The 14,537-nt window shown below is 31.5% G+C and overlaps 1 protein-coding gene across 12 annotated transcripts in view; it reads right to left on the bottom strand.

The window, feature by feature from the left end:
* Positions 1-14,537, bottom strand: part of Epha5 (EPH receptor A5) — a 333,364-nt gene that overhangs the window by 37,614 nt on the left and 281,213 nt on the right. For all 12 annotated transcript variants that reach the window (XM_005331721.5, XM_005331719.5, XM_005331718.5 and 9 more), the window contains 3 exons: positions 9,745-9,812; positions 8,110-8,235; positions 7,238-7,423 (listed from right to left, as the gene is read on the bottom strand). In XM_005331721.5, coding sequence (XP_005331778.1) covers positions 7,238-7,423; positions 8,110-8,235; positions 9,745-9,812 — 380 coding nt within the window. The remainder of the gene's footprint in view (positions 1-7,237; positions 7,424-8,109; positions 8,236-9,744; positions 9,813-14,537) is intronic.

Below are 14,537 nucleotides of genomic sequence, written 5' to 3' on the forward strand. Positions count from 1 at the left end.
CCTATAGTTTTATTTCCTTCTACCATCCTATTTGGGCTGTATTCCATTTGGTATACTAACACTTGCTACTTTTGGGAATTATTTTCATTTTTTTCCTTAAGTGAAATTCCTTGGAATAACACATATAGGATGAACCAATTATTAATAGTCAACCATAAAATAGGGTCATGTACTTGTGAAAGTATATGATCATAATTAGTAAATAAGAAACAAACAAAATAATAGGCAACAATGAAAACCCAAGGGCTATTTGGAACTTAGAAATGTACTTAGATATGTTAATATACTGTGGTCCTGATTTGGGTGGTTAACATGTTAAAGCAAATCATTTATACATTTATATAATTTTGATTTGGGGAAACACAGTAAAATCAAACCCTATCTGGGGAAGGAGCAGAAAATGCAAAATGTCTCTTTAAGTATAAATTCCAAGCTTTTGAAAACTTCCTTTCATTTCAGATTATTTACATTGACACAAACTTTCTCAATTGATTTTTTTTCACATTAAAAGGGAATTAGAATTTTCCTGACATTTGTGGAGATAGATAATAATTGTAGAGTAAATATGGGTTTCACCATTATTTTAAATTATTTTTTCCAATGAAGTAGAGAATCTAGAGACTATCAAATCTGAATATTTTATCTTATTAATAATGAAAATGTCTTTGAAATATAAGATTTCATTTACTAATTATTTATGATTTATAGATGACCTATGAGTCATCAAATTTTTATTCCTATAGATTTAGATTCTATCAGAAAGAAATCTCACAAATCTCCCCTATTATTTTATGTGTACTTATTAAGCCCCTGTATATGCCATAACAAAGAAAACCCAATACCAATTAATGAGCTGGCTTCTGTTTGCACTTGATTTTAAACTTATTCCCATCATCAATGTATCACAGATTCATAAAATCTGATTTTGTGCAATGTAAAGTTCAAATATACTTGTATTTTAAACATTTTCATTTATATTATCAGAACTAAAAGGAAATCCAACTTCCTATACAATATCTATAGTTACATGATAATAGGTACCTCAGAATTAGTATGTCTATAAACTGAACTACCCATTATCATTTATAACCTTTCTTCCTTAAACATCCCTCTAAATGGCAACTTCTTTCTGGGAAGTCCTGCTATGGTTTAGATATTAGGTATCTCACAAAAGCTCATGTGTGAGACAGTGCAAGAAGGCTTAAGGTAAAATGATTGGGTTATGAGAGCTTTAACTCTTACCCAGCTGGACTTTCTCCATTTGCACATATATTTTAAGTGCATTTGTTTACCAAGTTTCTGTTTCAGTTACCCAAATTAAGTTCTATAAAGGCAGGAATACAGATGTATAATCTCTGATGGATCCCTGCTGTTTAGTAGGGATAGACATACATTAAGTGATTAATTAGTATTTTTGAATAAATGCATGTTTCTTATCTAGTATACACAGAATGATGAAATATTACTTTGGTTTTATACACTGTTTAAGAGTTTGTGTTTTGGAGCTATATAGAGCTATTTTAAAATCTGGCATTATCCCTTGCTAGTGTTGTAATATTGGATAAAGTATTAAACTATTTTTATAATGAATAAAATGAGAATAAGTAGTGTTTATCACATAGCATTGTGGTACAAATTAAAAGAGATAACATATCAAGATCACAAAGCTTAGACAATTCTTAAAGACTAATTGTATTAAATACAAGATCCTGTGACTAATTGTATTAAATACAAGATCCTGTGAAAAGATTCCCAGAGAAATTTCTTCCTATGAATTTTTATTTATTTCTTAAAGCCCCTGGCTTTATAGAATAAAGGCTTTAAAACTAGAATATAAATCATAACATCTTATGTAGTTTTAAATGTTTAACTGTAATTTATACGTTCACTCGATTTATTTCATTGGTCTTTTTTAAAATTTTTAAAATTAGAGCTTTATAGTTATACATAGTAATCGTGTTCATCTCTACAAAATGATACATGACTGGAATTTGATTTCCTTTCACAATTATTTCTTTTCCCTCCCATTCTCCCTCCCTTCCATCATTCTCCTTTTTCTATTCTGCTACATTTCTGTTCACTTGTCTACTTATATTTTATTGGATCTTTTTACTTATACATAAAGGTGAAACTCCCTCATTTATGTCTTTTTTTAAAATTACCTATTGTGTTTATCCCTGTGACAGATACAAAGTGGACTATAAACCTGTCAGTTTCAAGGAACTCATTGTATATTAAGGGTGATAAAATGTGCAGATAGAACTTCAATATAATGTACAGTGTGACAAAGTACAGAGAAACCCTGCTGGCACTGTTAAGATTGCCTCTGGCCAAGAATGCATTTATTCAACAAGTACATGAAGCCTCTGCACATGTTGGGCACTGATTTCAGGACCTAGGAACCTCTGGCCTCTGTAGCTTGCATTACTAAGTATGTGCTTTGTGTAGAATTAAGATGCTTTCCTTCACTTAGCTTTTCAACATTGGGGAGTGTCTACTCTTTGCCATGCAGACATTTGGGCTTGAAAGAAAACTGGAGACAGATGACATTGATCTCATGGAGAAGGTCATATTGGAATAAAACCTAAAGGTCAAGTAAGAAAGAGGAGAGGACATTCTAAAGCTGAGTAAGGGTGTCTCAAAGAAGCATAACAAGAACTCAGTAGAGCATGATGAAAAAGGAAATAATGGAATATGGAAATGTGAACAAATTATATCAGATTAAGTATGAAAGTATAGGCATTTTGGTCAGTTTTTGGTAATGAACAGAACAGAAGTTCAGGGATTTAGTTAAATTGATCTAAAGACAATATGTGTGGAGTACACTAAAGTAGGGCAATGCCAAAATGGAAGATTAGCTTGAAGATTGTTGGAATAGCACCAGTTAATATAAAAAGGGACTTTAAAAAAATATGACCTCATAAGACATGATAAATTAATATATTTGAAATATAATTATCAATGTGTGTAATAAGTGAACTTTTGGGAAATATAAGTAACCAGTTGTCATTGGCTGTATTATTTCCTTAGGTCATACAAAGAGTGATTACTTTATGGTTCCTCTAATATTTTGTTTAACTTTATTTTTATAAGGGAATGGTACATGCTTCTGAATTAAGAAATAAAACTATGGATAATTCCAAGACTCAATATAAATATTCCTTTAGTCAGTGGATAATTTTCCACTGGTGGGAAAAGAAATCTTAAGCAGATAAACATGCTGCAATGGGAAAATTATAAATTTTTCTCCTTTTTATTTTTTTCTTGAATCTCATTAAGTAGTAAAAACTGGCACTGTGTATATTACACTACAGTGTCTTGCATTACAAATGATTCAATTAAGCCAGGACCTTTGGGTTCTTAATGTCATTTGTTACGAAACCCCTCAGAATGAATGAATGAATGAATGAATGAATAAATAAATAAATACATAAATAAATGTATATAATAAGCATTTGTGTGTGTGTGTGTGCGTGTGTGTGTGTGTGTGTGTGTCTGTAATGTATAATGTATGCTGTGTACCAATAAATCACAGGAAGAATCTGAATGGGGTCTCCCTGTTCCAGCAGGTAAGGCAATAATAGAGGAAAGCTGGAGTCTCTCAATGACACCACCCAAAGGAATGTTACTTTAGACTCCCCACCTCAGCTTCAATCAGAAAAATCACAAGATTTAGTTGCACTTATGTCTCATTATCTGTGTGCTGCAGGTTGAGAATAATTGCTGAATAAATTAGCATCAGATCAGAGAGCATGAAATTAAGGACACAAATAAAGTGAGTTGCAACATAGTAAATTAGAAACAAGTTGAAGACTTCCTAAGTTGAACATTTAGAACTACATTTAAAAAGAGGAATTACAGTTTCAATTCCTGTAGGTCAGAAAATTAAAAACAAAGACATATTTTAAGTATTTATATTTTGCTTTCCTTATATGTATAGACTTATGTTGGGTTGCAACATCAAACAGCATATTTGACTAAAAGGTTGAAAATTGAAACCCAACCACAGTACAAATTTTTTTATGATAGAATTCTCAGAATTTGGAGGTAATCTTTTCTTGATATTGATATTTGCTTCTAAAGATAAAGGTTTTTACAGCATATATTAAAATTTTGGTTATATTACTGTAAGAGGTTTTCAGAGTTTAGCTCAGTGAGTACTTGCTTACAAAAAACAAAGACCTGTAATATATTAGGGGTTAAAAAGGTAGATGAATAATATTTATTATTTATTTATTAATGTATTTATTATTTTTGGTACCAAGGATTGAACTCAGGGGCACTCAACCATTGAACCACATCCCCAGTCCTATTTTGTATTTTATTTACCGACAGGGTCTCACTGAGTTGCTTAGTGTCTTGTCATTGCTGAGGCTGGCTTTGAACTTGAGATTCTCCTACCTCAAACTCCAGAGCCACTGTGATTGCAGGCCTACGCCACTGTACCTGATAAATATTACTTCTAATAGCTTTTTGACATCATCCACTAATATAAAAATATTCATTTACATATATATTAAAATATATAATTTTAGACTATATAATTAAATATAATTTGTTCACACACACATATGCTTTTATATACACACATATATAAATACATATTTTAATTTAATATCTATAATAATCCTTTAAGACAAATATTATTTTCTCCATTTTATGTGACACTGATGTCCAAAATGTTTGAGTGACATCAAGGAATGGCATAAATTCAGAAAAACAGGTTTATATGAATATTTAGGTCATTATCTGCCTCTTCACAGAGCATACATTGTTAAAAGGAGACTAAAAAATATTTGCAAAAGAGATGAAATGAAATGAAAATTTTGATAAGAATTCTGTAACAAATTAGAGAACATTATAGACTGCTGAAAAAAATCTTATATAAGCACAATATTCAAAAAAATAAAAGATTACTTCAGGACTACATGATGAGTGATTTTCTTATGGAGCTAATAGAGTTTGAATAGAATTTTCAAGAAATCAAAATGACAGTGAAGATGATGGTACAAGTCTCAGAGAAGGAGGCAATGAGAAATATGGATATAGAGGAGTTCAGAGCATAAGAAAATCGATAAATGGATATGTAAAAACTTCATACTTATTGAGTACTTACTCTGTGACATGTCCACTACAAACTGTGTTAATTCATGTCATCTTCACAATAATGTTATGAGAGCTTTAACATAATCAGTGGATTAAACTACTGATATGGTTTAACTGGGTGGTAACTGTAGGCAGGCAGGGTTTGGATGGAAGAAATAGGTCCCTGAGAGTGAACTTTTGGAGTTTATATTTTGTCTGTCATTAAGATGAGCTCTCTCTCTCTCTGCTTCTTCTTGCTATGTTCTGAGCTACTTTCCTTCACTATACCCTTCCTCCATGATGCTCTGCTTCACCTCAGGCCCAGAGCCACAGATTTGTTGGACCACGGACTGAACCTCTGAAGCCATGAGCCAAAATAAAAGTTCCCTTCTTTAAGTTGTTCTTGACAGGTATTTTGGTCACAGCAACACTAAGGTAACTAAAGCACATTATAGTAACAATCATCTGGCATTCTTCTAGACATGCCATCTTCACTTATTATAGAGGGAGGATCAACTGCCCACAGAGCTTTATGTTTACCCTGGGTGCTGTGAAATGCTAATGAGAATTATTTTTAGGAAGTTAAATTTGATGACCATGAAGGATGAGATGAAGATGAACAATTTGCCAAATACTTGCTTACCATTATTACTACTACTATCATTAAAAACTATTTTATATTAAATAATATGACTCTTGCATAAGAAATAAATTTACTGAGACTTCTTAATAGGATTCTCTCTCAGTCTTTTCTTTCTATCTCTCCCTTTGACAGGGCTTTACTGTGTTTTCCAGGCTGCCCTCAATCTCCTGGGCTCAGGCAATCCACCTGCTTCAGTTTCCTTAGTATGCAGGAATACAGGTGTACACCAGGGTACTGGCTTTTTTAGTATGACTCTTGACTCAATGTCTGATTTTATTTTATTGTACTTATGACCGTAGGTTTCACACTATATTCTTACTTTGAATAATCTCACACATGATATAATCATTATCAAATATCTTTTTTTATTAATTTCAAAAATAGTGTTTACTTCTTGTCTTCTGCCTGTTTCTTTCTTGTCCCAGCCTCCTACCTTTGTTTAGCAGCTAATTTTTTTTTTTCGAGTAAAATCTTAGAATGCCCTTTTTGTACTATCAGTACACTTTCTGGGTTTCCATTAAGGGAAGAAGAATGTTTGGGCAGGTATTCAACTGGAGGAAGAAACAAATCTAAGCTTTGAAGAATTTATCATATTGAAATCAAAATGATGTAAATGAATATTAACCCAATTGAAATTACTTTTGTTAAGAACATTATTAAATACACATTATTTGTACATGTATTTGACAAATATAATCTGAAACTATAGATTAATAGAAACTGGAGGTCGAACAAATTCTTGAAAGAAAAATCTAGAGAATGATGCCTGCCACAATTTTTTGATGATTTTAGTAAGTAGTCTTTAGACTGATGGGGTGAAGAAAGGAACCACAATATGTAGGAAGGTAAACAATGAATAGACTAAAAGAAAATAAGGCCACATAAATGCTTTATCGAGTGACTAAAAATTATTTGAAATCTTTTGCTGGGAGACATTCTACACAAACACATTCATTTGCAATGTACTAACACACATATAAAATAAATGTGAAATTCTATTTTCTTTAAGAAAAAGAGAAAATTAAGCCTTAAGAAATTTTTCAATATTCTGAGGCCATTGCTTTCTCTAGAACTTTAATAATATGTTAATTTTGAAAAATCAAATGAAAGAATGCATCTGGCTATACAAAACTGCTTATGAGTGGCAGTATACTATGGTTAGAGGATTCCTGTTAAACATGAAACTTCAATTTTCAATATTTAATTAGTATAAAGAGTGAAAAAGTCAGTAGAAAAAATATGGGTTTTTTTTTTAACTGCTTCTTTTATCTGAATATATTTTCTCTGACATTGAATGGGTTAAAGCATACATTTGAAAAAAATAAATGAATATTAATTTAATTGGTGATTAACTGATAAAAATCTAACAAAATATGGAACCAATAATATTAATATTACAGAAATTAATGCATTACTGTGGTCAGTTTCTTTCTAACCTAAACTTAATCATCATCTGGACATATTTGTGGTATACACCTGCACTTGCATATTTGCTTGTGTTGTACTTACTTTTGGTCACAACACCTTCTAAATGGATGATGTTAGGATGGTCAAACTGCCCCATGATACTTGCTTCACCCAGGAAATCTCTACGTTGTTTTTCTGTGTAGCCAACTTTAAGGGTTTTGATAGCCACAGGTAGCTCTCTTTTTCCTGGTAGTTTCAAACGTCCACTACAAACTTCACCAAATTCACCTGGTGATAAAGATGGCAAAGAAATTTTGAAAGCTTGTTTGAAATTCTTATTCTACTAACACTCTAATAACTCAGAGTTTTAAGACATAGAACAGAAAAAAAAAATTTAAAAAGGGGAGTTCAAATTTCATTGTGAATATTAACAGAAAGAATTGGTATACTAGGAAAACTCATCCACAGATGATCATAAAACATGTCAAGATTTATTAGCTTTATCTGTCTTACTATAAAAATCTCAATGGAAATGTTAAAAAAGATATTAAAAGCAACAGCATAAAAAGCACTTACTATTTCCTCTCCTGTCTACTCTAGTGAAACTTACTATTAATGAGAAGAGAAAAAAATAAAAGTTTATAGCTGGATAGAAAGAAAACAATTGCTGGAAAAAGATAAACTGAACTATGTGAATACTTTTCTATATTACAAATTTACTATATGTGTACAAAAAATAGACTGAAAAACATTATCTACTTAAAGACATATTTTTGCGTTTTTTTTCTTTAATAAACCATATGTGATTGTTAAGCATGAAGAACACAGAAAGTGACATTACCATGAGATAAATTACATGCCACTTTGAAAGCAAGTCAATTATGTAAGATTAAAAACATTACGTGTTAGAGCAGGACAGTGATGTATTACATTCCATAATACAAGCAAAATGTAAGAGTTATACACTGTCATACCTGCTCCAATAACTCTTTCAATGGTGATACATGAAGCTTCAATTTCCTTGGCAAACTCATGGACAGCTTGATTGGGATCCTCATAGGTATGTGGATCAATATAGGTTCTTACACCTGGCAGTTTAACTGTAAAAAAATGTGTATTAAAATACAAGCTGTGGTGGATGAGCAAAAGTATATATTTTATTAACACCCTAACGTGGCTTAAATTTGAAGTAGCTGAGCTGCAAGGATAATTCCTTTTCTGAGTTATGAGAGTCCTTTGTATAGCTATGTTACTTCGTAAACTATTTTTAACATCTGGATTGTTGACATACACAAGAAATGCATACATGATGATAAATACAGCTTTCAATGATAATATTCAGACAGTTGGGTTGGAGGCATATCAAAAACATTTGTTTATTAATCTGGACAGCAAAATATTAGTAGTTTATTTGTTGGTTGCTTATTCTATGTTTCACTTAAAAACATCATGAGACATTATTAATTTGTATTTTTCAAAATACACTTTTAAAAAATATTTTTTAGTTCTATGGATCTTTATTTTCTTTTTTTATTCATATGCAGTGCTGAGAATCTAACCTTCACACATGCTAGGCAAATGCTCTACCACTGAGCTACAACCCCAGCCCTCAAAAGACATTTTAGTTGTAGATGGGCACAATACCTTCATTTTATTTATTTATTTTTATGTGGTGCTGAGGTTCTGACCCAGTGCCTTGCACATGCCAGGCAAATGCTCTACCACTGAGCTACAACCTCTGCCCCTCAAAACACATTTTAAAAGAACCTTCTGGTGGTATGGTACAAGGAGCTTAGTAGAGAAGTCAAAAGAAAAAGAGCTCTACTTCTCCTTCTGCCTCTGTCACTGCATGACTTTACCCCAACCTTTATGTTTCAGTTTATCTCTTTTAAAGGCTACTGATACCACCCAAACAGTGCATTTTGAAGATAAACAATATTAAATGAGTTAGGACTATGAAATGGACTCATGCTTTCCACAGGTAATAGTCATGGTAGAGTGGCAAAAACAAAGAAAAAAATTTTTTCCATTTATCTGGCAAATCACCTTATGCTGTACTATTTAGAGGAAAATGAACATATTAAAATACTATAATTAAAATTCATTTAGATTAATTTTATAAGCTCATTATAAAAACTTGATTTTATGCTCTTTTAAAAATGTAGTTAATGCTTTCCAATTTGAACCAAGGCTGCTGCCATCGGATCTGTTCACAGAAATTTGTACTATATAATGCTAGAATGAATTGAGAAATTTTATTCATTTAACCTGGTGGTTATGTAATGATAGATTTCTATACAGTGTGTTGCAAGGAATTAGAAGTAGCCTGGGAATTTGATTTGAAACGTAATAGCCTTTTTTTATATTAGGCCAAAATTTTTATTTTAATAATTATAATGAGAACATTCTTTAAAGAATTGAAGAAATCATCCAGTTAATGCCTAAAGCCAGTCAGTAAAGCTCAAGCACATATTCTTTGTAAGAATGTGAGAGACTTGCTTTTATAACAATATTTTCCACCAGTGATTATAAATCCTCTAACCTAAAAAGAATTCTAAATAACAATAAAATTCCTCCCCCACCCTCCTTTTTTTTCACAATCTGCTTACTGTGCCCATTATGAAAATGCATCTTTTCCTCTTCTGGATCTTGCTTTGCTTTGCTGTAGCCACATCGCCTGGAACAAAGTAAGCTGCAATTAACCACATCTGAAGTGGTGAGTCAACCACATCAAGCCCAAAGCATGAAACACAACTGAAATTACCACACCCCTGAACTGATGTTCAGACTCCTAATAAGAAATGCCATTCAAATTCCTTTTGAATGAAACTTCTTTTTTTTTTTCCAGCCAGTATTCCTCACTCTCAGCAAATAATCTTGTCTAGATTTCCTTAAGAGGTCTGAAGCCATACAAACCTATGTTTTAAGTTCACTTTACCACATACACATACACCAGACATTTTTTGTTATTGTTGTTCTGTTCCTCTTACTTTTTTAACCAGCTCCCAGGCCATTACCTCTTTGAGAATGAGTTGCCCAACATGTGCCTCTGAGCTAACTGTCTTCAACCTTCAGCACCTGTAATTTTGGTTTTCCCTTTTTGTTATAGAGTATTTAGTTGCTCCACCAGCTGCTTTCCATTCTTATCTACTCAGATCACCATGCAAATTTACACGACCTATACCTATCAGCTCTATTCCCTAAATCTTAATCTCTCCTGATTTTATCAACTATTCCTTAATTGTGAACTCCTTGCAATCTGCTCTCCTTTCTAATAAAAATCTGTTCAGAGGTTCACTAATAACAACTTAAACTCCAACCCAAAGCCTTCCTCTTAGTTTTTAATCATTCTAAATGCACTAAAATCCAGAAATATTCTCCAACACTCCTGTTCCTCTCTATATTTATATATGGACATATCCAAAGGTCCTCTGCATGAACTTCTCTTTTGCTCTCCTTTTAATCCATTCATTTCCATCAATGTATTTAAACCAATATCTCTCTTATATAATTTATTTTGAGAATTTATTCTTATTTCTGCTAGATTTATTTTATTTACTTATCTGTATTCCACTGTCATTTAAACTCAATAGTCCTGAAAAAGAAATAATTATATCTCTTTACCCTACTTCAGTTATGATTCATTTTATTTTCCTGTTATTAACACTAACATAGCCTTGGCACCTTAAGGCTATGTTAACCTTAAGGGACAAACTCCTGGAGTGAGCTAGATCCTGATTTTAACCTTCACAACAAATTAGTTACCAAATCCCAAATAATATGCAATGTAAATAGTTTACAATCCAACTCTTCTTTTTTCCTCAATTAACTCTACCACTTCCTCAATTAAGGCTCTGTTATTTTTCATTCGGGTTATTATAAGTGCCTTCAAAATAATGTTCCTCCACTTTATAATGCTTTTCTTTGACTATGGTAGACATGGCTATAACCAAAGTACTGAATATTTTTTCTATTAAATAAGATTCTTACTAAATTTTTTTCAAAAAAATAAGAATGTAAATATTCCTAAGTATAACTTTAACTCACATTTTCTGCATTATCTTCCTCCATTGCTTTTAAACATTTGTTCATATTGGTTCCTTCACCAAGGATTTTTAATTCTAACAATGTTCAACTATCATAGTCTCATTTGGTTTTTCCCTTCACATTTCCCTTGAAACAGCAATTTAATGTAATTTCCCTCTGAACAAAACAGCTTTATCTACTCCTCTTCTGATACAACTTACACTCTATAGCACAATAGAGGCATTGGAGTAAGATTTTTAGCTTTCCTAGTACTTTTCTGCTTCTTGAATGGCAGTAACTAGTATTCATCTATAAACTCCTGGAGTGAGCTAGATCCTGATTCTGAGTAAGCATTAAACAGTTTTATCATGTTGATGAATGAATAGATGGAATGAGTGAATGATACTTTGTGTCTACACAATGACAGGTGTTTAGAAAAGAACTATGCTGATGAATACTGAGTCAATGTGGTACATGATTGACCATATAACATCAAACAACTAACTAAAATGAGAATATTTAAATTATTTTTGGTGAAACTCAAAGGAAGTGATTTTACTATTCATAAGATTCCACCACAAAACTGAGTTCATTGCAAATAAATTTTTCATTTATTAGTTCATTTAAGAAAATACAGTCAAAATGGTAGATTGATGAATTATTTTCATTACAAGGGTGGTTGAAAACTACTGTGTGACATAAGTGAAGTGTACAATAGACATTTACCAACAGAATGTTCCATATTCTGTGGTATTTAAAAAAAATCTATATTTTGATCTAAAAATATGACACATTTTGTTCTTTCATTTCCATAATTTACATATATATTAGGAATTGGTCAAAACCTCCAATCCTTATGCCACATTTTGAAAAAATACAATTGTCTTTATTATATTAAGAAACTGGTAACTTATTAGAAAAATACAGCTAGAAAATTTTTGAATAAACTTGAAATAATATACTTAATACATATAGTATTCTTGGGTGAGGAAAATATACTACAGAGATCTGGTGACTTTTCAAATTCTATTCCTCATACTTAGATGCATTTGTCCTTCAAGAGCCCTTAAGACATTTTGAGTCACCTCATCACAGTGAAATGGAGAGAAAAAACAAATACATGAAATTATATTTGGTCTATTCAAGCTAAGATTCATGTTACTTTAGTACATTTTTCATAATTTTTAGTTATTCCATTTTTCTTTTGGTTTTTAATGCATGCACCTCTAGAGAGAACATTTATTGATATTTCTTTTTACAATGCTTTAAATACAATTGTGTGAAATCACCCTGAGATTCATGTTATTTAAATACTGACAAAAGACTTTGTTAGAAAAATTCTAAGGAAACCAAAAAGAACACATATTCTTTCAGTTTACAAACATCCATTTTACCTTAAACTCTCATGTCCAAAGAATAAATAAATAATAAGCCTTCAAAATGGTAATTTCCAATAGCCTTTACCATTAAATAGCCTCCAGGTATTTAAATTGTATGCAAATTTTCATATGGAAATGGAAATAAAACATTGTATCTCCTCTAAAAAATGATTTGGAAATACTTTGGTGTGAAGCAGTTAAAATTTTATTACCTAGGGTAAGAGTCAGGAGGGCAATAGAAAGGAGTTATTTTCGACTATGGGCATCTCTAGAGCTCTGTAACATATACGGCTGCATGTCACATTAACATATAAAATTAAGTTCTGGAACCCTCCAAAGCATCATTAAAACAAGCCTCAACAAGGTACCGAAAGTAAAAGTACAGCTGGTGAAGACTGGCACTCAAGCAGTGGTTCAGCCTCATTAACAAAGCACAGCAAGGAGGCCGGCTCATTCTAAGTCATCTTCTGTTCTTGCTCCAGATGCATAATTTTAACCAATCAAACAAAGTCAATAAACATGTCATTCTGTACATAAAATAAGCCTCCTATTTTCTGAGTTACTTTTTTTCTGAATGAAAAAGAAACAGTTTCTTCATCCTGCTTTATATACCAATTTTAATGAGCCTTGAAATTAGTGTACTAAAATATATGTAGTATTTATATTTAAAGGAATCATCTTCTAATCAATTACATTCATGTTCTAGAAAACAAGGTGCTTTTATAGATGGGTTTGATAAAAGAGATATAATATTCAACTAATATTTATTCATTAATATTTATTACAGTCCTAGAGAGAGGTGCTTGATATAAAAAATACAGCAATGACTTTAAGGGTAAATTTATACATTGTTCCATTTTCTCCCATACCTATCCTAAGGAGTTTGGCAACACATACCTGATAATATTAATGTGGATCTTAAAAACCTGGTCAAATCCACCATATTTAATTTGTATATTTGAAATTTACATAATACATGAAACAGAAAACAATAGTTTTGTGTATAAATGGAGGTGCCAATTAATAATTTAGTGCTGGGTATAAATTTAGGATATGATAATAAATTTAAAATATTAATGTCAAACACTCCAGAGTACCAAGCAGTGCACAGGATCACTAATTTACTAAATGGCACCCTTGTGGCCAATGAGATAAAACAAGTGAATAGAATAGCCAAAAAGAGTATGAATCCTTACTCAACAACAGCCTCCACATAATCATATTTAGTTTTTAATGCTTTAGCCAAAAGAAACAAATACTGAATAATTGTTTTCAAATTAATCTCAATAAGAATAGGTGGGCTACAGTGGTAGAAGGAGGAATGGTTTTGAATTTTGATTTCTTTAAAAGAATAAGAACATACAGTGCTTGACTATGAATCAGGTACTCCTGTATTGCTTCTCTAATTTCCAGAATATTTAAGAAATAATCTTTCTACACTTTAAAGTAAAAATGTTCCAAAAAGAAAACTCCAAATTATAACAAACATTCACCTCTATGTGTTTTTCTCATAGAAAAATAAAATCACTTAATTTAGTCTCTTTTAAAACTACATTTCTTAATCTGCCATACTTTTTCTGACATAATAATGATTTCAACCACTGCATAATGTTGTATTTAAAGATTTTTATTTGGGGAATCTTGAAGATAATAGGTTATAGCTTTTGGGAAAAGACTTTGAAGTTTTCATTTCAGAATTCTCTCCAATTAAAGGTAATTTTAATAAAAGTTCAGCTAACTCAGTCTCATAAGATAAAGAAGCACACAAACATTGCTTTAATATATCTAATTCACATTGGAAATAGGTGAAATTTTATTTATGTTGGAGCATTCTTCTACAAGAATGGGACAGACATTTAGGATAGCTTGCCAGCACAACCTCATGACTCTCATCCATATTTCCTTCATTTGCAATACCTGGACACTAGAGTTTGAATTCTCTATAGATAGATCTGCAAAGACAAAACGTGCAACTAATCTGTCACTACTTATTGAAA

The sequence above is a fragment of the Ictidomys tridecemlineatus genome, chromosome 9 (genome assembly GCF_052094955.1).
Source record: "Ictidomys tridecemlineatus isolate mIctTri1 chromosome 9, mIctTri1.hap1, whole genome shotgun sequence".
Classification (NCBI taxonomy): Eukaryota; Metazoa; Chordata; class Mammalia; order Rodentia; family Sciuridae; genus Ictidomys; species Ictidomys tridecemlineatus.